This window comes from Leopardus geoffroyi, chromosome B1 (assembly GCF_018350155.1).
Source record: "Leopardus geoffroyi isolate Oge1 chromosome B1, O.geoffroyi_Oge1_pat1.0, whole genome shotgun sequence".
Classification (NCBI taxonomy): domain Eukaryota; kingdom Metazoa; phylum Chordata; class Mammalia; order Carnivora; family Felidae; genus Leopardus; species Leopardus geoffroyi.
This window is the reverse complement of record NC_059327.1, coordinates 186,335,250-186,361,083: the sequence shown is the minus strand read 5'-3', so window position 1 is coordinate 186,361,083 and position 25,834 is coordinate 186,335,250. Positions and strand designations below refer to the sequence as shown.

Here is a 25,834-nt window from a genome sequence, read left to right as displayed (position 1 = left end):
TGTCTTGCTAGGTCCATCCTACCTCGGACACAAAGTTAGAACTGGTTGGTCTACATCCTCAGGTGCCAACTTTGACCTGATCCCTCCCCACCATTTAATCACCATTTAATTTGGTATCTTGAAGCAGATTTCTCTAAACAAAGTAAACTCAAAATATGAGTCACTATCCCATTGATCCCAATGTGAAGTGCTTCAAACATTAAAAAAAAAAAAAAAAAAAAGAATCCTTTCCTGAGAGCAGAAAACACCACCAAACCTACTTATTTTCCTTCCTACATGGAAACCAAAACACAAATGGTAATGGAATTGGAAGGGAATTGGAAGAGGGAGAGAGTACACCAAATTGTTTCTGTGCTTGGCATTATTTCAATGACACAATCCTGCTTCATTTTCCGTTAATAGAAATAATATCTTACACTTGTGTGATGCTTCCCAGCAGACAAGATTCTTTCTTTTTTTCTTAATGCTTTACGTTTATTTATTTTTGAGAGAGCGTATGAGCGGGGGAGGGGCAGAGGGAGAGAGGGAAAGAGAGAATCCCAAGCAGGCTCTACACTGTCAGCGCAAAGCCTGATGTGGGGCTTGAACTCATGAACCATAAGATCATGACCTGAACTGAAATCAAGAGTCGGACACTCCACTGACTGAGCCAGTCAGGCACCCCAGACAAGGTTCTTTCAAACACACATGACACCACTGAATTTTTGCCTGGGGCAGGGTTCAGGGGGGGGGGGTGGATATATTTCCCCCCATCATACAGAGGAGGAAACAGTTCAGAGATGAGGGACTTGCCTGAGACCACACATCTAGGACCAGCAGGTCTTCCTAAATTAGCCCTCCAGCTTTCAGGACCACCATTTCCCATACATCATGGCCTGCTGGGTACGGACCTGTGGGTTACTCTTTGAGCCTTGCTGGATCGTCCTTCACCATGTGCAACCTTTTTGGGGCCTGTGGAGTTGGCCTGCACCACCCTGAGAAACCGGACCAGTCCAACAATATTAGGAGACCTCCTCAACTCAGAGACGTGTACAACAGGCTGTTCGATGTGCCTCAGATAGAGATATCCACCATCAGTGAAGCAGGAGATCCTGGATTCTAAGTCAGGCCTTCACTGCCCCCAAATTATGTTCCTCCTGAAACACCTGGGTCTAATGCCATCTATTCTGTGAAATCATCTGGCCCCCTAGTTCCGCGTGGACAGACATAACCCTAGGGTTCTTACAAGTTCTGGATCCAGTCTGCCTTGGCCCAGGCCCAGGTACCAGTTACGTGCTCCTGACCTCTCTCAAACTTCCTTATCTACAAAATGAAGATATTACTCATATCTCCCTAATGCCACAATGGTAAGAATTCTATGAGTTAACACATGGAAAGTGCTTTCAAACAGCTCTTGGCACAAAGTAAGCTGTTCATCAATGTATTCCTGGTATTAGTACCTTCTCTGAGATTTTTGAGACCTCACAGGGTTTTGTTTGTCCTCCTAGTATAAAATGCTAGATCGCTCGTATTTATTATAACTCTCCTCAACTATTTTGTTAGTTATTACCTACCGACCGTATCATGAGCCCAGAGACCATCTCCTCTCTGGTAATTTTTTCAGATCACGGCACACATAGTCACCTAGACATCCTAAAGAAAAACCTGGGGGTCACTTGACTCTTCCCTTATCATCATACTCTACATCAGTCAATCACCACATCTTGAGGCTGGTATCTTCTAGATATTTCTGAATCCACCCCTCCGTCTCCATCTTGCTGCCACACCCCGGCCAGTCCTCGCTTAAAATAGTGAAGCGGCTTCTTCACTGGATTTCTGGCCTCGACTCTTACGCACCCCAGTTTATCATCCACACGGAACTCGGAATGACCTTTCTTCAAAAAGAAATTTGATTCCTCCGTCATGCCCCTACTTAAAAGCTCCCCATGCCTCCCCACCGCCGTTTGAGGCTGTTTGGTCGGGCCACACAGGACCCGTTTCCTCCCTCTCTCTTTAGACTCATCTTGTACCACTCTTACCTCATCCTGAAAGGCTAAAACCACAGGACAACTCGCTGCTCAACACATACCTTAGAGTCTCTGCCCTTCCTGTCTCTGACCTCTTCTCTCTCTTGGCTTGAGCGCTCTTCCCAGTTCTTTGTCCGGCTTAAAGCGCTCCCACTGTTTAATCAGCATCCATATCACCTCCTCCAGGCAATGCTTTAGACCAGAGGCTACTCCTCCTCAGTGTTTCCATGATACGGAGCATTTTCTGGCTATTCTATAATTATAATGACCTGCCGCACTTGTCCCACCATGACCTCAAGCTCAAGGGCATTGCCTCTAGCCAATTTCTCATCCGCTTAAGTGTGGATGTGCTCTGCACATAGTAGGTATCCAAAGAAGCACTGAATGCCTGATCTCATTACATAGACAATAGGTAAATAGTAGCTGATACACTTAGCAGATGTTGCGGGTCACTTAATAGTTCTTACGTTAGTGCTCTTCTAAGCACTTTCCACAAATTAACACATTGACTCCCCGACAACCCTATACGGTAGCTAGGATAATTATCTCCATTTTCCAAGTGAATGGAGGATGAAACTGAAGCACAGAGAAGTTAAAAACTTTACCAATGTTACATAGTTAGAAACGGATGACACCAAGTTTAGAAGCCCTATGACTGGCTCTGGATGATCGGGGTTCTAACTAAACACTTGACATTTATGCTGTCGTACCTGTCTAGACAGTGGTACCATGATCAGTTAAGATACCTAAACAGACATAGACAGCATGGTTTAGCTCCAACTTCACAGATGAGAGAGTGGAGGCATAGGAAGTTCATGGAGAAGTGGTCCAGAGAAAAGACAGCCAAGGCTGAGGCTGGTGATCCCTGCCCCTCACTATGCAGCCGTGGAACTCGGGGCAGTCACTTGGCCTCCTTGGGCCTTATTTCTTCAAGTGCAGATCAGGGCCAGATCACGTCTCTGCTTTCTTCCAGCTCAAGTCTGCAGTCCCCTTAGTTCGGCAACCTTCATCAGGGTTGAGTGTGTGCCAGGCTCCGTGATAAGTGCAGAGACACAGAGACAAACAAGATGCATCCCTGCCCTGAGGAATTTATCTTTTTGTGGGGGAGACAGGCGCAGACAGACAATATCGACAGCTGGGTTCGAAATGGCCACAGTGCCATTACTTCGGTTAGTTTAAAGGGAACCGCCCCCAAATAAAATGTTCTCCAGAAATGAGTCGTTCGCTCCTCCGTAAGGTCCTTCAACTGACAGTGGCCCAGAACGAGAAAGTAGCACCATGACTCCTCCTTCCCTCCAATGCCTCCCTCAAGCACAGTCCCCTCGATTTACAACTAAAGAAGCAGTCACTGCCTTAAGTCAGTTTGTCAGTGGTCAGATGACTCCCTGGTGGCATAAGCCACTCCCACCTCTGTTTCCGAGGCTCTAGAGGCCCTCGCATAGTCGAGCTATGAGAGGTGGGAGCATTAACTTGGACACAGCTGCTATTCGGTTTTCCAGTATGGGGTATATGCTTAACTGAATTTTCAGATTTGCAGTCAATTCCAAAAATTGCATCTACTTTATTTCCAACTCCATGGGTAAGCTGGTTCATTTAAGGCAAACAGCGTCCGATTAAAACACATTCTGGAGAAATAAGTGAGCAAGCCATTTTTGCCCAACTCTTAATTTAAAAGAAAAACAAAAAACCAAAAAACTATCAGAGGGACTTCTCAAAGACCAAATCCCATCACATTATTGTGAGATGAGACAGTTAAAATATGCATGATCAAAATATCATTTGAAAATACACTCCAAGAGGCAGTCTTGTATAAGGCTGGAGGCCTCGGGGCCAATCTCAGTGGGTCCACATCTCTTTGCAGCATCTTATCAGCTGTGTGACCCTGGGCGTGTTCCCTCATACCGCTGAGTCTCAGTCTCCCCAGCTGTATAATAGGATCACATAATATTTGTCCGTCAGAGTACTTGTAAGAATTAGAAATGCAACTTTGTGCCTGGTATAGAGCAAGGGTTAAAAAATAAAACTCTTAAAAAACATTTCATTAAAGTCTTAATGATTCAGAGATTGATTATTCCCTTAGAAGATCGGCATGCTCTCTCCCTTTTCTCCTTTTGCTCCCTGCCTGCCCACGTCACAGCTGTTCATAAACTAGCATTCCGTAAGATAAAAAATGAGATAAAATTCAATTCAGACCCCAGTGGAATTGGTATTGGAGTCCAACAGGCCTGAACTTGAGCCCTGCATGGCTTTCCCCAAGTCAGGTAACCTTCTCTCGTCTTCATTTCCTTCATCTGTAACATGGAGGCAATCATAGCATCCTTCCAGGCTTCTTATGAAGATGTGAACAACCACACACACACACACACATGCACATGCACACTCACACATACACAAAATCCCTAGCACTGTGACTGATGAAGAGTAGGTAGCTAGGAAAGTACTGGATCATTTTCAGTAAGAAATGTAGTCCTTGGCTAAACTAAAGCTTCAGCATCACCCACAATTTGTTTTATTATTATTGTTTAAGTTTATTTACTTATTTTGAGAGAGAGAAAGAGACCGCGCAAGCAGGGGAGGGACAGAGAGAGAGGGAGAGAGAGAGAATCCCAAGCAGGCTCCACGCTGTCCGCGCAGAGGCTCGCGGTGTGAGGCTCGATCCCACGAACCTTGAGATCATGACCTGAGCCAAAATCAAGAGTCAGACGCTTACCTGACTGAGCCACCCAGGTGCCCCCACAATTTGTTTAAAAAAACCCAACTCCGTCACTACCATGGATGGCTAAAAGAAATCATTCAAACAATAAAACTCTTACATCTTGTGTCATCTATTAGATTTAATTTCCTCCCTTGGGGACAACTGCAGTATCAGCAGAAGTGGGGTGACTTCATGCATGTGAGGACCTGGTGGGACGATCCTGACGACCGGAGGGTGGTGACAACCAAGCAACCCTTAATAGGGTGAAGCAGGTGAGTCTGGACCTGACACACTGGACGTCTTTTCCATCCAACGCCCCGCATTACCAGGAGTCAGGGAGACCAAATCGGAGATTAATTAGGATGTTCTTTTCATAGCCACTGCTTCCACTACCTAGAGGGAGAGCTTAGGTTATCAAATGGAAATGAAGGGGTTGACCAGCTATACCAGGATCACATCTTTGGAAGCAAGTAGCAAAGAGAACATGTTCATTATTTGCCTTTGGGAAATTACTAAGCTAAAAGGTCACGGGATGCTAACATTATAGGACACATGCTTTTTTACATAAACATTTGGATTTCATGTTTCAAATTTAAATATTTTGTCTACAGAGATCTCTGAGTCACCTGCTCACATCCTTCTTCCTTTAATCCTCCCTTGAGGCAAAGACTATATATAAAATGCTAACTTTCTAAAGGAAAACACATAAACAAAAGACAAAAATCCTACAGTCACATCCACCTACCATAAGATATCTGAATATTTGCTTAGACCCCCTGGAGACCCACCACATGACATTCTCAAAGTAGCACGCAGAGATTCATTCTGTATCCCTTCCTACTTCCTAAATAATGCTCCCACTCAACGGGGAAGGATGCCAATTTCATGGCAGGCTGAAGGATGTTTATTTTGGAAGCTCCTTACTTAACACCACATTGCTTAGAACAGAACATACCTGTCGATATCAGTACCACATTTCCCCAAGATTTCTCCCGCAGAGGAGAAATTTTAAGAAAAGTTTCCCTCTCTTTACAAAAAGAGAGAATTATTTTTTATAATTGGTGTTGAAAATCAACAAATTCCTGAGTCACCATTTTTCCGTGAAACTTCCTTCTATAGACAAAATGGAAAATCATAGTTTCACTTTATCCGACACCACCCAAAAGAAACGCTTCATGCATGGAAGTGTTCTTTTTCCATAAGGCAGCAGCATTTAAGGGGGGAAAAAAAAAAGCTCTGCATCGCTCTTCAATAGTGTTGTCTAATTAAATGGCAATGGAGTGGATGCGTAAAAATATGCATTAGAGGTGTGTAATGTGTAATGTGAAGAAGAGTAATCAAAGCCATTCACCAGGATTTAGGAAGGGATTTCAGTTGGCAGCTTACGAGACAGGAGCATATAATTTTGCTAATTTGAAATAGGTATTGTAACGTATAAACATTACTGCTTTGCATATTTTAATGAAAACTACCTCTACACCAAAATGATTTCTTTAGCTTGAACTCTCTGCATACCACAGAGCTTCTACCTCGTATGAGTTCAGCATAAATAAGAAAGGCACGCAAGCGGCATTAAAAGAATGGTCACCTCATTAAAATAGGTTAAAACCAAGCCCCTTTTTCCAACCTACTATCACAACATAAAGTAAGTCTGATGACAGGTGTTGTATTAAATTTTTATATTACAATGAACTTGTACTCACACAAACCAAATCTGCATGTTTCCTTTGATATACACCTGCAACTTGTTAATTCGTGGCCTTTATTAAGAAAGTATAAATTTAGCAACATCTATAGATTTGTAAAACTCTATTAGCTTGCTGGCGAATATCGAGTAAATTCATCTGGAGTCTTCTTTGCATGGTTTACAAAGAAATGGAAATTAACAAGGACTTTTCCCAAATGGATGTGCCCGCAGATAACGCAGTTCTGCAAACAGACTGATGTGAATTACCTACACTTGGGCTAAAAAGTTGAGAGAGAGATCTGGGTCCGTCTGGAGCTGAGGACGTCACTTACCTGCCAGCTCACTTCTCGCTGAAGGCCTTTTTTCCAGTCTTCTTCCAGCCTGGGGGAGGTCTCATCCATTGCTGATGCTGCTTGCGCAAACTGGATCCGCCAGTGGCTGTAACTCCCTTTCGTTGCAAGCCTTTACCAAAGCGGCAGCGAGGGCAGTTCAGGGGCAGACTGTCATGGAGAAAATGCCAGGCCAGAGGATGAGGGATCGGGCAGGAAGAAGCCACATGGGAGTAAATTTGGGATACATGGGGCTACCCTGACAGCTGCCAACTGGCCAGGCGGGAGGCCAGCTCAGCCATTGAGCGTCCAGAGATTAGGAACAACTAAGCTCCAGGGCCAGCAGACAATGGGTTATTCTTATGTTTCTGGCATAAAGGTCAGAGGAGGGAAATGTGAAGGCATGCTCTATGCCCTAGAAATGCGCACTTGTGTGTGTGCTCCTATCTTCTCCTCACCCCAACATCACACACACACAAACACACACACACACACACACACACACACACACACACACACACACACACCAGAATTTGCATTGTTCTGCAGGATTGCATCAATAGGTTGGAATATCCTGGAAGTAATAAGCTATTTTACATAGAGGCAACACATTTCATTTGAACACATCTCCCCCAGCACCATATGAATCACTCAGCAGCCAGTAAACATGAATAACAGCAAGCTCCCTTGGGTAAAAAATAGACTGATCCCTATAGTTGAATCCTGAGGACCCACAGTCCCTGCTTTCACCCCCACAGAACGTTGTACTGCACGCACTCAACCCTGACCATGGACCTCAACCCTTTTTGCAAATGATTATCCGAAATGAGCAGAGGCTTCAGTTTGGACAGATTGCTCAAAATGTGAGGCTAAACCAAGCCAGCTCCAACCAAACTCTGTCCTGCTTCAATGGTTTCTCACACAGAATGACCCTCTCCTGCTCTTAAGAACTCATTACCTATAGTTTTAAGACCTGTAGCTGGCACTATCGTCAAAAGCTCCTACTTCTTTTCAGTGAGAACAGTGGTCCTCAAACTCAGCTGTGCAACAGAATCAACTGGGAAGCTCTACAAAATATTGCCACCAAGCCTTCATCCCCTTGAGAACCCAGGATTAAAATCACAAAACTCAGTTTTGAGTATCATTTGAGGTTTCTCGAATCTGATCACTCTTCTGATGCCTGAATCCCCAGGATGCTACCGATCCCCATCCAAACTGTGCTTAGACCCCCAGAGACGGTCAACTCACCACCTCCTGAGACAGTCTGGTTTCATGGTTGAAAGCTTTGTCCTCAATTGAATTGATATCCTTCCCCCTGTAACTTCCATAACTGTACTGTTTTTTTTTTTTTTTTTTTTTTATTCCATAAGGAGTAAGTCTAAAGCCTATTCTGTAGGACAGCCCTTCAAAGATCCAAAGACAATAGTGATCCATGCCTCAAGTCTCTGCTGACGTGTGTCTTTTCCAGGTGAGATCTCCCTGGTTCCTTCAGCAAACCAGGTGAGAGGGTTTCGGGTAATTTCTCCATCCTAGTTACTGGCCTCAAAATATATTCCACTATCTCTAGTGATAGTGATCGTAATATTCTAGAAGTCAGTGTCGTATTTCTGCTATGATCTACCATTACACACAGAGCCCAATTATCACCTAAAATCCTCCCGACAACAACCACCATAATAATAAGGAGAGCAGCCAGCATTTCCTGGGCCTGGACCTAGGTATCCAGCGCTGTTTTAAGCGCTCTATTAGCCCTACCTTGTTTATTCTTCACCAAGATTCTATGAAGCCATCATCACACTCCTGATTTATAGATGGAGAATTCACAAAACACAGACATCTGCTCAGGTGATGGCCAAGAGTTAATCCAGATGTGACTCCGATGCCGTAGATCCCTACTTCATGCCAGCCCATGCCCCTTCCCCTGTGGAGTCTTGGACCCCATTGCCTGTGTTAACAATCACACGTCACTGATAACAGTGTCACTGTCAATGAGCGCACATAGGTTTGCTCACACTTTCAGATGATCGATGAACATGTTTTGTAGACTAGGAATTTCCACACAAGCCTAACCTGCCATTATTATCCTCTTAATACCTACAAGACTATACCTTTCACCTCACCTCTAGCAAAGCAGATACATGAAAACCTTCCTGCACTTGCTTGGCTTCTCTCTTTTGTTGAGAATATTCAGATGGCGCTTCAGGGATTGTCCTAAGGTGTAAAAAGAGAAAGGCCAGAGGGACAAGGGTCCGGAACATTTTCCCAGACACTAGACTCAGTGGCAGCCTCACCAATCATCAGTTCTTCCCCGTCTCCTATAAACACTGATCAACAGGACTCCATAAGGCAAGCTGGAGCAATCTGTTTCATCATTTGAATCAAACCATCTGAAAAGCAGCTCAGTCAACTCTCACAGAAGGCAGGACACAAAACGGTTGACTATAGACTCTGACGTCAAACAGACCTAGGTTTGTTTAGCAGCCCCATTGTGATGTAGCTCCAGATCCCTGGGCAGGTCACCCAACCTCTCCGAACCCCACTTTACACACCCAACCTCTCTGAACCTAGTAAAAGGGAAGTATTATCATCTCAGTTAGGCATATGATTGTTCATCAACATCTGGTTTTCTCCTATGCCAGTCAAACAGCGAGACCGCATTGCATTAAACTCTTTAAAATTAACCATAAGCACACGGCACATTTTTGCCAATGAAATATAAGAAAAATGATGGGTATCACTTCCGAAAGGGAGGTAACTGACTGTCAGCCTACCCTTTCCCCGTAAGGCAGTGATTACGAGGCATTTGTTGATAAGATGTGCCTTAACACAAAAGCACACTAGACTGCTGAGCCAACTCATGGAGAACGGCTGCCTTGGTGAGTAACCTGGACCAACAAACACTTCCAGGGTTGGTTGTTTCCTCAGCATAACCTAGCCCACCCTGGCCAATACACCACTCTTGCTATTTGGAGTCGTTGTAGGAAGAACACGACGTTATCCAACTAGAGCATTTACCACAAGCACTGAGTAAGTCTGCAATATTATTTTAAATAGATCCCATTACAAGGGCAGTCTGTTCTACATATGTCCCTCATACTCCACTATTCCCCTTTCTTTTACAGCTGATTATAAGTTACTAGCATTAAGCGTGGCAATTTCTACAGATGATGTAGAAATATGAATTTTAAAACGAAAGGGGGAAAAGTGTTCAATAATGCAGTGTCACTCTGTCTCAGAATGCAAACTCAGAATAGCATGACTCTAATGCTACTTAGCATTTAGCAAGGAATTTAATGAAAGCAAAATGAAGCATCAAATAATAAATGTAGGTCAATATAAATTCACTACTGATAGAATAAAGTACACGTCGCCAAAATGTAAACATAATGAGAACATACATGAATAAAGGAGCTTATTAAATAACATAGCTTTTATTCACTATTCTTAAATCAAGCAACCAAAAAAAGAATTCGTTTTGTTTCTGTCTTCGTTAAATGTTTTCATTAAAGGAAGTTTTGACAAGAAAATAAAGTATAAGGAAAGTACAGATAACACACTGGCCAGATCACAGCACTGTCATTTTAAGACACAAATTCTAACCTACTCTAGGACACCACTGAGAGAGTCTTTTTTTTTCCTAATGTTTATTTACATTGAGAGAGAGAGAGAGAGAGAGCACCCAGGCAGGATAGGGGAGAGAGAGAGGAGACAGAGAGAATTTCAAGCAGGCTCCACACCGTCAGCACAGAGCCTGACACAGGGTTCAATCCCAAGAACTGTGAGATCATGACCTGAGCCAAAATCAAGAGTTGGATGCTTAACTGACTGAGCCACCCATGTGCCCTGAGAGTCCTTTTTTAAAATGGTGTTCAAATGCAAGTGCTAATAACCATGACCTATGTTATATGCATTGTATCGTGTCCTCCCAAAGAGATACGTTGGAGTCCCAACGCTTGGTACCTCAAAATGTGACCTTATTTGGACACAGGGTTTTTACAAAGGTAATCAAGCTAAAACAAAGTCATTAGGATGAGTCTTGATCCAATATGACCAGTGTCTTTATAAAAAGGTTGAAATGTGGACAAAGACAGACACACATGGACAAGCCATGTGAAAATGAAGGCAGAGATAGGGCGATACATCTACAAGCCAAGCAACACCAAGGATTGATCACTATTTTTCCCTCAAGATAAGCAGCTTATTAAGAATATGCTGACTAATAAGAAATAGAAAGAGTTTTAGAATTTATCACATTTTCCTTAGGAAAAGGTTAGATATAAAAATTAAAAAAAGGAAAAATCTGGGGCGCCTGGGTGGCGCAGTCGGTTAAGCGTCCGACTTCAGCCAGGTCACGATCTCGCGGTCCGTGAGTTCGAGCCCCACGTCAGGCTCTGGGCTGATGGCTCAGAGCCTGGAGCCTGTTTCCGATTCTGTGTCTCCCTCTCTCTCTGCCCCTCCCCCGTTCATGCTCTGTCTCTCTCTGTCCCAAAAATAAATAAACGTTGGAAAAAAAAACAATTTTTTTTAAAAAAAGGAAAAATCCATACAAAATGCATTGTCAGTCAATCCTCCCTTGATTTTAAGGCAACTTCTTTTACATTACACACTAAAAATGGGTTAATACTTTATGTTAAGAATCAAAAGTCTAGAAAATAAAGAGTTCTCCACGTGAGTTAAACCACGCATTACACAGTACCCAATGAGGACACAATATGGCCATAAACCTGTTCTAGTGGGGCACCTAGGTGGCTCAGTTGGTTGGGTGCCTGACTTTGTTTCAGATCACAATCTCGAGGTTCGTGAGTTCGAGCCCCGAGCTCTGAGCCCCCATCTGGGATCACTGCTGTCAGCATGGAGTCCACTTCAGATCCTCTGTCCCCCTCTCTCTGCCTCTCCCCCGCTTGCGCTCTGTCAAAAATAAATCAAACATTTAAAAAATAAACCTGTTGTAATAGATGCAGATATTCTGTCTAAAGGAGAAAATGAAAGGAAGTCTGGGGTCAGGGGAGCAGGGACACAGTGATGAAAGTTAGGAGGGAGCCAAGGAGTCTCCAGGCATAGAAGAAATGGATGGTCTTTTACCAACAGATAGGATTTTGTACAAACTTTCACTTGACAGCTGGGCTAGAAGTTTTATGAGTTCTTACCACCCATTTTATTGTACATTTTCCCTTCACACCCATTCTCTCAAAATTTTCTGAGACATTTCCTTGTAAATGTTTACTTCTGTTTTTGCTTTTTGGTTTGCTTATGCCTTTTTTTTATTGGAAGCTAAGAGTAAGGTGGGCATCTTCAGAAATTTGCTTCACACAAAAAACTATAATAATGTATCAGAGGTGCCTGAATATTAACTCTAACAAAATAATACAAAAGCAAATAAGCAAACAGGAACCGCTGTCATAAGAATGATAAACCTAAAATAGATGAGCTCTGGTCCTATAGTTGTATATTGAAAAAGAGAAAAAAACAGAGTATTGGTCTTAAGTTCATTGTTTCACTAGAATAATTAATGTTTATCATTTCCCTGCATAAAATATCTAAACTGAACTACAGTGATACCCACAATAGAATAATGTGGCCTATAAAATACTCTCTCATATACCCATGTACTTTGGGTTGTACGCTTACCAAGATTCACTTGTGTTTGTTCCCAACCCTGTTTATGCCAGTTGTGCATGTTAATGTAATTACATAATTTAATTAAATAATATTTCCATAAAATATGAGTTGCAATGGAAAGGGATTTGTTGCTTTCCTGAAACTAGTCAAATGTTTTGAAAAGACCCAATAAATAAAAAAGGCTTTAAAATTTGCTGTTGCAGGGAAAAGGACCATAAAAATCTATACGAACTCTACTTGGGTTGCTAGTCAGTCTTTATATTCTTAATTCACTTTAACGAAACTGAACCTGGAATTTGTAGAGGTTCTTTTAGGGATATAGCTTATCCAAAAAAAGATCCCCCACCCCCAACTTACAGCAAAGTCCTTGGCTCCACAGCAAAATAATGGTGAATACATGTACATTTATGAATTCTGAGCAAAAGTCAAATGTTTTATGTATGTATATGATTTATGATTCCCCAACTTAATCGACTTATATGATCGGTCAACAACCATTTTCAATCGTATGGAAGAAAAAGTCTTCTATGATAAAAAAGAAAATGGTAAACTAGGAAGGACTTTTTCTTAACCTACGTATAATGAACAGAGATCGAAAGTAATAGGCTCAAATATGCAAACCAAGAAACAGAATCCATTTCAATACCCAAGTCTACTTATATCACTTAAGTGAGAAGCAGCTTAGCTATATTCATGAACATTAAATGTTGTGTAAATCTGAACCACGTAGACTCCAATTAATTACTGCATGGTATTACCGTGTCTTCCTATAGCTATGTAATAATACCAACTGCCTATCATCGGAAGGGTTTAGTAGACATTTATTGATGGAAATCAGATGATTTCATCCACAATGTCTGAATTGCTTTGATATGTTTGAGCCTGCAGCAAAATAATGTAATAAAAAACAACATACAGATGAGAACCTCAATTTTTCTCTACATATGAATCTGTCACTGATTTGAGAAGAATCAAATCTAAGTCCAACCAGGTGAAGATGTTCCATACATTATCCTTCCCGATTCAATATAAAAATATTTCCCTTTCTAGTATGTTCATATACTGTTCCTGACTTTGTGGTACCCTGGACACAGAGAGAGCACAGAGATACAGAGTATTGTCTCAGCAAATGTTAAACAAAGCAGAGATGAATTACGGAATATTTTCCTAAAGTTTACTTGAGAGACCATCTGAAGTCATAAGCCCTCAAACAGACTAACGAGTAGAGTGGAAAGGTAGATCTCATGAGTAAGATGAATGAGAAATAGGCTATCCGGTAGACTGGAAATGTCTTTCCCTCTTCTTTCTCTCCTCCCCCCTGCCCCCACCAAGAAAAGTCCTCCAGTAGTCCATCATGGAGCTGAAAATTCTATCAGTCATATCTTTGGTTTTAAAAACTTTCCTATCACTATGAAACTGCACATACTCCTAGGAGGGGTAGCCTAAAGCCTTATCTCCTAACACCTTGTCACAAGTTATTTTCCAGTTTGGCTTGAAGAGTAAGACTTTGCAACCAGGCAAGGAACGATGATAGGGATATTGGGAACTTCAGAAGACGAGAAAGGCTTGGAGCAGAGAAGGTTAAGGATGGCCAAAGTCCCTGAGGCACAAATAAATTTCTGAAATAAGAATTTAAAGACTCATGAAAATTGACTTGATCAACCACCAAGTTCTTTTGATTAAAGATTATTAAAAACAACCCACTTGCTTTACATACTTATACACATACTTAGGTTCTCATTGCTGTTATGAAACACAAGTTGACATGGGTGGAAGGGTGGGAGGGGGTGTTGGGCATTTCTTCCCTCTTCACTTACTCTTTTCTTTTTTTATTTTTATTTATTTATTTTTGAAAGAGAGAGAATGCATGTGTCTGGGGCAGTGGCAGAGAAAGAAAGGGAGACAGAGAATCTCAGGTAGAGCCCAACTGAACCAGCCAGGTGCCCCTCCTCTTCATTTACTCTTAATAGTAATATCTTAACACAAGGGAAAGCTCAGATAGCATTTGCGAATTTTCAAAATAGGAGTGAATTAGGATGTGAATTTGGTTGCAAGGTAGGCTAAGGACTTGTCACTACAGACCAGCATCACCTAGGAGCTTGTTAGAAATGTCAAATCTCGGGCCCCACTCCACATCTACAGAAGTTCATTTGCATTTTAACAAGGCTAATTCATTAAGTGTAAGAAACAATTGGCTAGGGAGACTTTCCTTGAAGGCCTACTTGCATAGCAAGCTTATTATTATTATTATTATTATTATTATTATTATTATTAATTATTATGAGTATAGATTTAAAGCAGCTTAGAAACAGAATGACTGATAAATGTTATAGGGAAGAGATTAGTCCCCAGCCAAGAAACTGCTTGGTGCTCCCTCTGGAGAACCTTCTCAGTGATCTCACTTTCAAAATTACATAAGAATTTTTATAAGTATGATACAATTGGTGTGAAGGGCAGGACTCCCACCCTTCAATCACTCAACCATCTCAACATACATGACTATTCCTCTTAGTAGTTCCGAAAAACAGCTGATGACAAGTGAAAGACACCTCCTCTGGACATTTAGATGACTGATTTTGTATAAATCAATTTTGAGTGCCACAAAATGTCAGAAAATACCAAATGAGGAGAAAAGAATCAATAGATAACCCTGGAATTAAATGAGAGATGAATAATCTTTACCAACTAAAATAAATTAAGCCATGAAAACCAAGTCAAAGTAACATCAAGGATTTGACTAAAAACCACACACACACACACACACACACACACACACACACACACACAAATAGTATATAGATCCTCCTTGACTTACGATGGGGTTACATCCTGATAAACCTATAGTAAGTCGAAAATAGCATAAGTCAAAATTGCACTTAATAATACACCGTAATGTGTGCTCAGAACACTTACATTAGCCTACAGTTGGGCAAGATCAGAAAGACTATTTTATAATATAGTGTTAGCTATCTTATGTAATTTATTGAAGACTGTACTCAAAGTGAAAAAAACCAGAATGGTTGTCTGGGTACAGAATGGTCATGTGTCAGTGGTTTACCCTTGTGATCACGTGGCTGAGTGAGAGCTCCTGCTCACTGCCACTGCCCAGCACCACGAGGGTATCCTATGCATATCACCAGCCCATGAAAAGATCCAAATTCCAAATTCAAAACCCAAAATACAGGTTCTACTGAATGTGTATCACTTTTACCCCATCAGAAAGTCAAAAAATCCTAAAGCAAACCATCATAAATTGTGTCTACAATTTAGAGGTAAGGCCACTTGCTACAAACATGGCTGTTCATTCTTTTTCCAGAAAAGCATTACGACAGGAACTACAAAATGAGAGCTGAATTCATACTTTCTAGCTTCTGTCTGAACAGCCATAATTTTTAAAGGTTCTACAACAAAGAAACCAATTTGCAGATGCAGACCGTGTATTAACCTAGCAACCAGGAAACTAAGCATACATTTGTTCAGCACTTTCAGCATTTAGAGAGTAGAGGTAGGGGGACAAACTCTACAACGTATTTAGTTCACTTTATTTTATATTTTAAATGTGCCTATTAGAGCTATTAAATAAACCAGAAATTTATAGACAGACCAAATGTGGAAATTCAACTTCAATGTTTTTCTGAGTACTAAGCTGGCATCAGAGATAAATCCAGTCCTGTAACAGAAACCAAGACAGGTGTCTTTCTTGATAAGTAAACAGAGGCAAAGTAGTGTCTTCATATCATTTTGTTACACATGGATACTCAAAGCATGAATTAGACACCTACTGTGCACTAAGAATGGTGCTGGTTACTGGTGATTAAGAGAAGGAGAGGATACGCACGTGTCTTCACCGTCCTCTGGGCAGAAAGCTAGGTAAGCAAATCATTTCAGCCACGAATAATATCTGAGCTATGGAGAGAGAAACGTGTTTGCACTAACTACCCCAGGGAGCCATACTATCCCACCCCCCTACCCCAACATAGTTCGACTCTAGAAGTCCCATCCATATGGCAGCGTCCTTTTTAAGAAGAGCAGCATGGAGACCCTGCCCCAACCCTTGATGTAAAATCTAGGTTTAAGGGTTTGGGAGGTAGTGTTTTTCAATAAAATAGTTTCTGAAATAGTTCCACAGCAATGTAAACCACAGCACCAGGACTCGACGGTACTCTGACCTGTGGATTACGTTTTCGTTTCAGATTCATTTCCAAAGCCAAACATCCACGCATGCCTGCAAGACACTGATGTCCACACAGACAAATGAACTCTCCTCTGATAGATTCCAGTTAACGGTGTGTAAAAACAGAGAAACTTGGGGACAAGGGTCCTTCTGACCTAACAGCCCATAGGCCCTGTTTCCTCAAAGGTCTCCTTCAGATGTAGACCCGCCCAAGATCAGCAGAGATGGTCTTTTGAATGGCATTTAACAAAGGCATGTTCCTTTGGAAAGCTGCCATCCTTAAAGACAGAGGGACAGGAGTGCACACGACAAAGAGATTCAACAGTGGAGCCTCTTTGAGAAGAATTAGTGAGTGGGTGGAGGCTTGGATTGGGAAGAAAGAGGGCTCTCTGGGACCTTTCTAATTCCACCTCATTGGAAGAAACTGTGCGATGTTTCTAGCAGTTCCATCTCTCAGGAAGGGGTTGTGGGAACAGCAGAGGAAGCAGAGGCTGGGACACCTTTCCTCCAAAAGGCAGCCCACATAGAGCATAGATCTAACACTTGTAGATGCAACTTCGCATCTCAAGCTGAGTCTGCCGCCCTACCTAAAACAGCACCGGGAATGGAGACCGTGAACAAATTTGGAAACCAAATTAAGCCAAGACCATCCTGCAGATGGTGAAGACATAGTAAATATACCAAACCAGGGGCCTGGATCATGTCATTGCTCTAGAAGAATCCCTGGAATCACCCTTTGTTACAATGGCAGACGTACAGGCTAAAGGCATGCCATGCGCTTTAGTCTTTGATACAGTTCTGTAAGGCATTATCATCTCCTCTACAGAGATGAGGGGAAGGAAGCATGGAAAACAAAGTTCGAAAACTTTCCAAAGTTCTCACAGCCTTTAAGGGGTAGAACCTGGACTAAGTGGTGATCCCAGAGCCCATTCTGATAGCCATCCCCACACCCACTGTTCCTTCCTAATCAGCCTTTACAACAACGAAAGGCTGTGATGGCACCAGCCATCAGACTAAAGCCTCACTGGGGGAGTTTTCCAAGCCATCTCCCAGATCCACCCACAACAAATGGAAACGATGGGTCCTGAAGTATGTGGGAAATGCAAAGGCATGAAAGAATATACAAGACAGAGAGCAGAGCCCTCTAGCAGAGATCCTTGAGCTTACACTACTTCAAGAAGCCCTAGTCCCTCCTTCTGGTTCAATGGGCACTCACACAGTTGTTTGCTTTTAACGAGAGTTTAGTGCTTTCTTTAAAGGAGGAGGAGGGCAGGAGGAGGGAAGGAGGAGGAAGAAGAAGCCTCGTAAGTATATAATGAACCGGAATTATAGCTGCTGCTCTGATGCTGTGTGTTATTTTTGGCTGAGTGTCCTACTCTTCTGGAATCCGATGGTAGGGTGCTGAAGCTTGCTCCAGTAACACAGGCTGACTGCTGTCCCCAAAGGACCCTGAAGAAGACAAGAGGAACTATCTCCTAGTCTTCAGCAGACAGGGGAGGTTTAACATAAAGAAACTCCCACTTAACATTTTCTTCAAAAAGAATCCATTCATTATCTTTATTTCCGACACAGTATTTATGAATTTTCTTTCAACAGGGCCCATCAGGGCAAACGTCACAACTCCGTGGTAAAATATCATGTGCGATTTCTTTTCCTCCTAGGAAGATTAAGGCCAATGAATAAAAGAAAGGGGGATGTGGCCCCTATATTTAGCTCTCCTTACAACATCCTGTCTCACGGGTATTAAAAATAGACCCAAATCACTTGAAGACATTCTGAAAAATCAAAGGCAGAATAGCTTTCCAAGAGAAAGTTTTAAATGTTTGCTTTCTTTCTAGTTGAGATTTTTCAGGAACAAAAGCAATTGAGTGGACTCCCCTTCTTAGGAAGCCGGGCCAGGTGGCTCCTGGGGTTTTAAAACATGCTCTGTCTCCTCTCATCATCACCTCAGCCTCCATTCTTTGTGGTCTGGATTTTAAGAGAAATCTGGGCTGGCCCTTGGCAAAAAGTGTGAGATAGTCTGTGGAGAGAAATTCTCCTCTGTTAACAACCTTTCCTCCACCCGGCCTTCTGACACTCCCAAGGTCCCTGTCAGAGCGAAGTCAGCTTAGATTCAATTCACTGAACAAATACGTGTTATTTGTGATGTGCCAGGCACGGTGCCAGGCAGGGCAAAGGATGCAAAGGGGAGCAAAGGATGGAACGTCCTTGTTAGAGAAGGTGCCAGGTAATTCCACAATTAAGTAAAGCTTCCAGAGGACCACAGGCAGCACCATTCAAAGAGAGAGGTGACATCTTGTTGGAAGGTATCAGAATGGACATCATGCCGGACGTGGCATTTGAAACAGACAACGAAGACAAGGATGGGGATGGAGAACTCAAAATACCCGAGCCCAGGTGTGAAAGAAGGTCAGGGATCAGCTTAGTGTAATGCCTCTTCTCAAAAACGTATGGTTGGTAAACCCAGGGGAAAAAGCCTTTTAGAACCAAAGGAAGGGATTTCCAGTTGGAGAAATCACAAAGATTTAAGAATGCAGCCTCTTTCAAATCTTGCAGTTCCCCAGCTGTAGAACTTAGGCAATTTCCTTCCCTTCCCTGAGCCTCACTTTCATCATCTGTAAAATGGGGGCCATGCTCCATACAGCTGATGTGCTGATTATATCATATCCTGACTACATATTTGGGTCAGTGCGTGGCATACAGTTCATGGAAAACACTCAGTGAATGGATATAACTCACTCAAATGGTAGCTACTTCATGAGATCATGTTTCTGATATCACTCCAGTCACAAGCAGCCTCCACGCTGCTGGCAGAAAGTCTTGATTGACGTTGGGGTACGGCAAGGGTCAAATGGTGTGGCCTTGGTTTTCGTCAATGTCTAATTTTCAGACTACTTTTTTGGCTGATGCCCCTCGACAAAGGAAGAAGGCCCCACAGCCACTTCCAGTTTCCAATTACCAAAGCAAATATAGAACCTTGAAAAATAATATCTCTTAACGGGACTTTATTTCACTCTATGCTAGTGTAGCTCATGACACTTTGGAGTCACTCATATAGAGGTTAATGAAAAGTTGACGAGCATTTTCTAACGTAAGGTAAGAGACAAATGGGGCCTTGGAGGTTCACAGTGAGGGAAGAGAAATAGCCAGGGTGAATATCAATGTTTGTGGAATAATGTGGTGTTTCTTAAACTTTTGTCAGCACACAAACCCACTGGGGATCTTATTCAAATGAAGGCTGACTGGTTGGTCTGGAGCGGGCCTGAAACTCATGAATTCCCAAGTGACATCTAGGTCATTGGCCCACGGACCACACTCTGAATAGGAAGAGAACGGTATTTCGTTAGAGCTTAAGAAAGAGCTGAGTGGGGGAACCATGAGAGCCTCAGATGGAAGAAGGGCAACCCAAACAAGATGGCAAGGGTACTGGATGGTTTGAGGGGCAGCCAGGCCAGAGACATAAGTACAGATGCTCAGTGTCCAAGAGGAAGTTTTTTTTAATAAGAAGAAGCCCCAGATCACAAAGTTCCAGTGGGTTATTCACGTAGGCTGTGAGTCACTCACAGCCTTTTAGAATTGTCGATGGCAAACATTCTGGAGAGTGCTGCGATCAGGAATGTGCTCGCAGCCATTAACTATGAAGCACTAACTCATTTCAGCAGCCTGACACAAATTATGCTCCGCACTTGAAAAATAGCTATTGATCAGTCCCTTCTTTCTTATGCCTTCCAATACTTCAGATCAGCACTTCCATTCACTTCCCCCCTACAGATGCCTTCACACACCTAGTTAGATCCTTTCCAAACCAAAAAACATCCCCCAAGACTTCACTCTACTTTCTTTGAGATTTTGCCTTTCGAAAACAAGCCAGGAAAGAGGCTCTCTTTTCATTTGTCCACCTATCTGCTTCCTATGAACTTCCCAATGTCTTTCATTTTCTCTAGTCATTATAGATACAAAGGCAACAAATCAACTGATCTATCATTTCCCGTGTTAGAAGATAAGAGACTAAGAGGGCATGGAAAGGACAGAATATAGAATTAGCCTTTAAAGAATTAAATCAGCTTCAGGGGCAGATTGAATGGTAATACCCTGAGCACCTTCAAGTAGCAGCGTGAGTATCAATGAGGCAAAAGCAAGCTCCTGGTCTCTCAAGCTAGAGTAATGTGCATCTTCCCTGGTCCCTTTCTTAATATTAAAAACAACAACAACAACAACAACAACAAACGATGGTACACGTAGATCTTCTGTGGCAGACTGACTGAAAGCTGGATGTTCCAGTTCTCTGTTCCTGAAGAAGTGGCTGTGTGTGTGTGTGTGTGTGTGTGTGTGTGTGTGTGTGCGTGTGTGCACGCACACGCGCGCACGAGCATTATGAGCCTACTGGCTTTGTACTCTCTTCCCCACTCTCTTTTTCCTCTTCCTTCACCAAGAGAACAAGCCTGGGCCCGCCTGAGACTACTTAGAGCAGAGCCAAGGTTATCCTCCAACCTGCCAGCCTCTCGCTGACCCACTAGCTGGCCCAGATACAAGAGTGAGCCCGGCTCAGATCATCCGAGCTTTGCTTATACCAGCACAATTACAGAGATGACCCTTAGATTCATGACAAGTAAAAAACAGTGGTTACTTCAGGCTGCTAAGTTTTGGAATGCTTTGTGATGCAGCATTATTTGGCTAAATAAATACATACATAAATAACTGATACAGCTTCCTTTGGAGAAGCCGTGATAAAAAGTCCAGGTATACAAATAATTCCAACAGGACACCGGCTTTCCTCTGACAAAATTATTAATGAACGCAGATACACTGTAATAACATAATTGCATCATTTATAAGACAAAAAACACATTAGGGAATTAGATAATAAAAACACATTTCTATATTAGTTTGCAATTTTCAAAGGGTTTAATCTATTCGGTAATTGACTATATTCACTTGAGCAAATTTTTTAAGTTTGCTAGACTTCAAATTCTGTTAGCCATTCCTTCTTTTGAGCGTTCATTTATTGAGGATTATGATGAACAGAGTTGTGAGCTGGATATGGTGGGGGCTTCAAATATGAATAACACAATGGTCCCTGATCTCAAATAACTTCCATCTCCTAGAGTCGACAAGGGCACATACTCACTTTTCATGCATGGCAGAGAACATGTCATGCCCTTACTACGGTCTCTACCATTTTAAATCTTACTCGGCTTACCAGACCCAGATGAAGGGTCCTTTATTTTACATCTTCCCTAATCTCAGCCTTATTTTTCTTGCCGAAACATAAGTAAACTCCCTCAACTTTAAAAACACCGTATGGGAGGTCTAGAGCAGGCCGAGGCAATAATCCAGGAAGGTCATAAAATTCAAGGCTAAAAAAAGAAGCTTTAGATCAGATGGATCATGAAAGGTCTTGAATATTGATTGCTGAGTGTGTACTTGATTCCACAGAAAACAGAGAGCCATGGAAGGCTTCTGAGAAAGGGAGTGACCTAATCAAAGCTGTCATTATTGAGAGGTCTCAGGCCCTTACGGCAGGACTGTGGAAGCCCCAGGGTGATGGAGTTTCAGAAAAGATGAGATGGTCAATTGCATATGCTACATAGAGGTAAAACAGGATGAAAAATTGAGTTTGCCAACTAGGTAGCCTCTGGTGACCTTGTAAAGGAAAAGTTCAATGGACTACAAAGGAGAAGGAAATGGAGGAGGTAGGTGAGAAACCCAAACTACCCGTTCCCGCCCCAAGTTTTTCTAGGGAGGAGGTAAGGTTGACTATTGTTCACAAAGAGAATTTAAGGATGCAGATCATTTGAGGGAAGATTCGAGTCAGCCTCCCTCTGATAAATTGTTTTCATTGGTCTAAAAGACCCAGGAAACCCTGGTGTTTCTCAGAAATGTCTTACAGGCTGTTATTGGGAAAGAAGAGAACATTGAGGACTCAAGGGGCACAGGCTGAGTGGGCAAGGTTCAGACTTCCTGTTTTCATTTCAACACGCTTAATCCCATTTTTCTTCCTTATATACCAAGCGTCCATGCTAGATTTTATTTGGAAAATATAGCGTTCCTTGTATTGATTTAAAAAAAAACAATAACAATTTGAAAACTATTAAGCCGGACGATTGCCATGGTAAAATACTAGACTAATTATCTTCCAAAACTTCTAATGAGAAAAAAATCAGGAGGTGCTCACCTCCTGAGCATATTATAGGTTGGGCAATGTGCTATACCCTTTCTTTAGGGTCTCTCATTTAAATTCGCACCACAGCTCTCTGAAGGAGGAATTATCTTCATTCTGCAGGTGAGGGAACAGAGGCCCAGAGAGATCAAATACCTTGCCCAAGACCTCAGTGTGGATCCCAGAGCCTGGGTTCTTGACCACCATGGCACAGCGGTACACTCAGTCTTGCCCACCCAGTGGAGCCTGTGGTTCCTCCATGAGTCTCGAGGTCTCTAAGTTTGAATTTGCATTTCTAGGAATACATTCAGATATGTTTTTGGCTAGAAGATGCCACTAAACTTAGGGAACAGAAGAAATATGTTGAGAGAAAGACATAGCAAGAGAAAGACTGAAAGAACTAGAAAGAATCTGTAAAAAGGATTCGTAAATTAGTGGAGCCTGGAAGAATTGGTGAAAACAGAAACCCTGACTCTGGAGCTATAAAAAATCACACACACACACACACACACACACACACACACACAATCATAAATGCCATGTCTAGAAAGGCTGTCTATGTAACATAAAAGGCATTTTTGATGCTATGTTGGAATAGATTTTAATTTTGAAAATCTAAACTTCTTTGGAAGAATTAATTATTAAAACATAATAGCTAGCCCACCCCCTTTAAAATTGCACCTCTCCCCACGTCTTTATCCCCTCTTGGCTTTGTTTCTCCATTGCATTTAACACCATTTTCTAAAACTAGAGATCGTGTTTATTCCTTTGCTTACTGCCTCTCTCCCTCCACCAGGACGTACGTTCCTTGGGCGGGGGTGGAGAGTAGGTTTCTTGCTGTTTCTGTGGTTGCTTGCTCTGTCGCTCTAGCACCTACCATAATGTCTGGCTCCTAGGAGCCACTCAGGCACTCAATAAATATTTGTTGAACCGATGAATGTGTTACTGTGTCATGCTATTTATGGAATGAGCCTGTATATCCATCCATTCCCATCGCACCTTATGGTATCTGAAATATAAGTGTGCCCATCAATTACAAGTCTATTTAGCATTTACATGGCACCGTGTATCTAAAACACACTGTTCAATTATTCCCCCCACAATCAACCTTGAAAATAGATGCTGAAAAGTGGGGTAGCTCACATCTCTTTTCCGTCCTAGACTTCCACAACAGATGTAGCCATGGGGTGGGTGGGAGAAGAGGGGAGGGATGGGGAGGTGAGGCACAGAGAGCCCCTGTTGTTGGAACTCCATTCCCTGGCCTACCCTTACCTCCTTAGAAGTGGGGCACTGAGCCAGAGATCCTCCCCTCCAGCTGCTGCAGATGAGCTCAGCATACCCACGGAGAAGGAGGAGAAGGTAGAAGCCCCAGGAGCCCAGAGAGGAGGTGAGGCGTGAGAGGAGGAGGGACTCCCAGCAATCATCTCCCAGCAGCAGTCTCCAATTTGCCCTCTGAGCTCTCCACCCTTTTTACAGGTGGCAACCAGACTGCATTCCCTTTCCCACCCCTTTGCCGCTTGCCTGACGATCTGCAGCCCGCCACCGCAAGCCTGAGCCACCAGGCCTGAATGCCAGTGCCCTCGCCTCGCCATCTTATCTACCCTACCCCTCTGGACCACAGGACTTAGCCTCACGTGGGAAGACCAATGGGCCACATTGCGTATGGGCCAAGAGTGGTAAAAACAAAAATGAAGACAAACCCCGATTTTAACCTGAGAGCTGGTACGTCCCACTTCACTTACAAATACCTCAACCCTGTGCCTTTTAGGAAGAGGCTGCCTGAGCATGAAATCAAGTGGACACAGACAGTTACATTGCCTAAACCACACATACTAAACAAACACCTGTCTAAACACCTACTTTAGCGCTATGAGACTTAAAGTCTCAGCTCCAAACCTACCACCTCCTTCCCCAGCTCAGCAGCAGGAATGACCAAATCATCACGAAAATAAGCAGGGAAGAAGGTCCAGGTGTTGGTAGCCAGATAGGCATTCTCGGACAAGGCAAGAAACGCAGGTAGGAACAAGAAAATCATTTTCATCAACTCGGTACAATAATATTGGCTGTTTTCGGAAAATTCCTAACACTCAAGGTGCAAAAGAGCTTTTCTTCACGTAACAGTAAAGGGGAACTAAGACTTGAGAAGCACATCGAGCATCTCCAATGTGCCCCGCGCTATGCAAGCTCTACATAGAAATCACGTGACTTAAACTTCTCAATTACCCTATGAGATATATGTAATATCCATCTTCATTAAAAGGGGGAAACTGAAAAAGGCTCCTAAATGTCTAGTAACTTGCTTAAGGTCCCGCAGTTAAAAAGTGGAAGAATCGGGTCTAAAAAGTAGGTCTCCTAACTTCTCAGCCCATCAGTCTGTCTGGTCATCACATACAAAAAAGTTACATGTTTTCTTTTTTTTTTTTATTTCCCACCGAATATTCGATCTCTTCTTGTTTTAGGGGCTTAAGGGAGAAAGCATTTAAGGTCTTTAATGTTCCTTCAGTGTTACTCTTGACATCACACGTCTTGCATGACCCCAGGGAGATTATTGCAAACATTATTTATTACAACACTACTTGATCTCTGGGTATTCATTGAACACTTATTGATTGTTAATAGGGATCCCTAGCTGACAGAAGGAGTAGAAAGGCCAACTTTGTTCTTGCATTGTTTTGTGCATCGACTTCATTATTTGAGGCGTCCATCTTATCCTTATGGACATTCTCCGGACATGTGATTCAAAGACATGTTCACTCCACTGGCATTTCTTTAAGAATACCAAGCAGCCTTGGTCTTTTTTTTTTTTTTTTCAAAGTTTATTCATTTTTGGGACAGAGAGAGACAGAGCATGAACGGGGGAGGGGCAGAGAGAGAGGGAGACACAGAATCGGAAACAGGCTCCAGGCTCTGAGCCATCAGCCCAGAGCCCGACGCGGGGCTCGAACTCACGGACCGCGAGATCGTGACCTGGCTGAAGTCGGACGCTTAACCGACTGCGCCACCCAGGCGCCCCTCCACTGGCATTTCTAATCTTCAGTAGGTCAGACATTATGTACACATCATCTAGTCGATACACTCAAAAAGATATGGTTGACACACATAAATTCACACCACATGACGCTTCGTGCGAGAAACTTCCAGGCAGCTAACTTGCTATCACACCA

The 25,834-nt window shown here is 42.7% G+C and overlaps 1 protein-coding gene across 2 annotated transcripts in view; it reads right to left on the bottom strand.

Annotated features, from left to right (window-relative positions):
- PPARGC1A (PPARG coactivator 1 alpha) overlaps nucleotides 1-25,834 on the bottom strand; it is a 655,796-nt gene that overhangs the window by 298,719 nt on the left and 331,243 nt on the right. The window contains exon 1 of one of the 2 annotated variants that reach the window (XM_045474380.1): nucleotides 6,721-6,846. The exons of the other annotated variant lie outside the window; for it this stretch is intronic. Within the exon in view, the coding sequence (XP_045330336.1) occupies nucleotides 6,721-6,789 (69 nt within the window). The 5' untranslated portion in view covers nucleotides 6,790-6,846. Of the gene's footprint in view, nucleotides 1-6,720; nucleotides 6,847-25,834 lie in introns of those variants that run through there. 2 annotated transcript variants of the gene reach the window in all.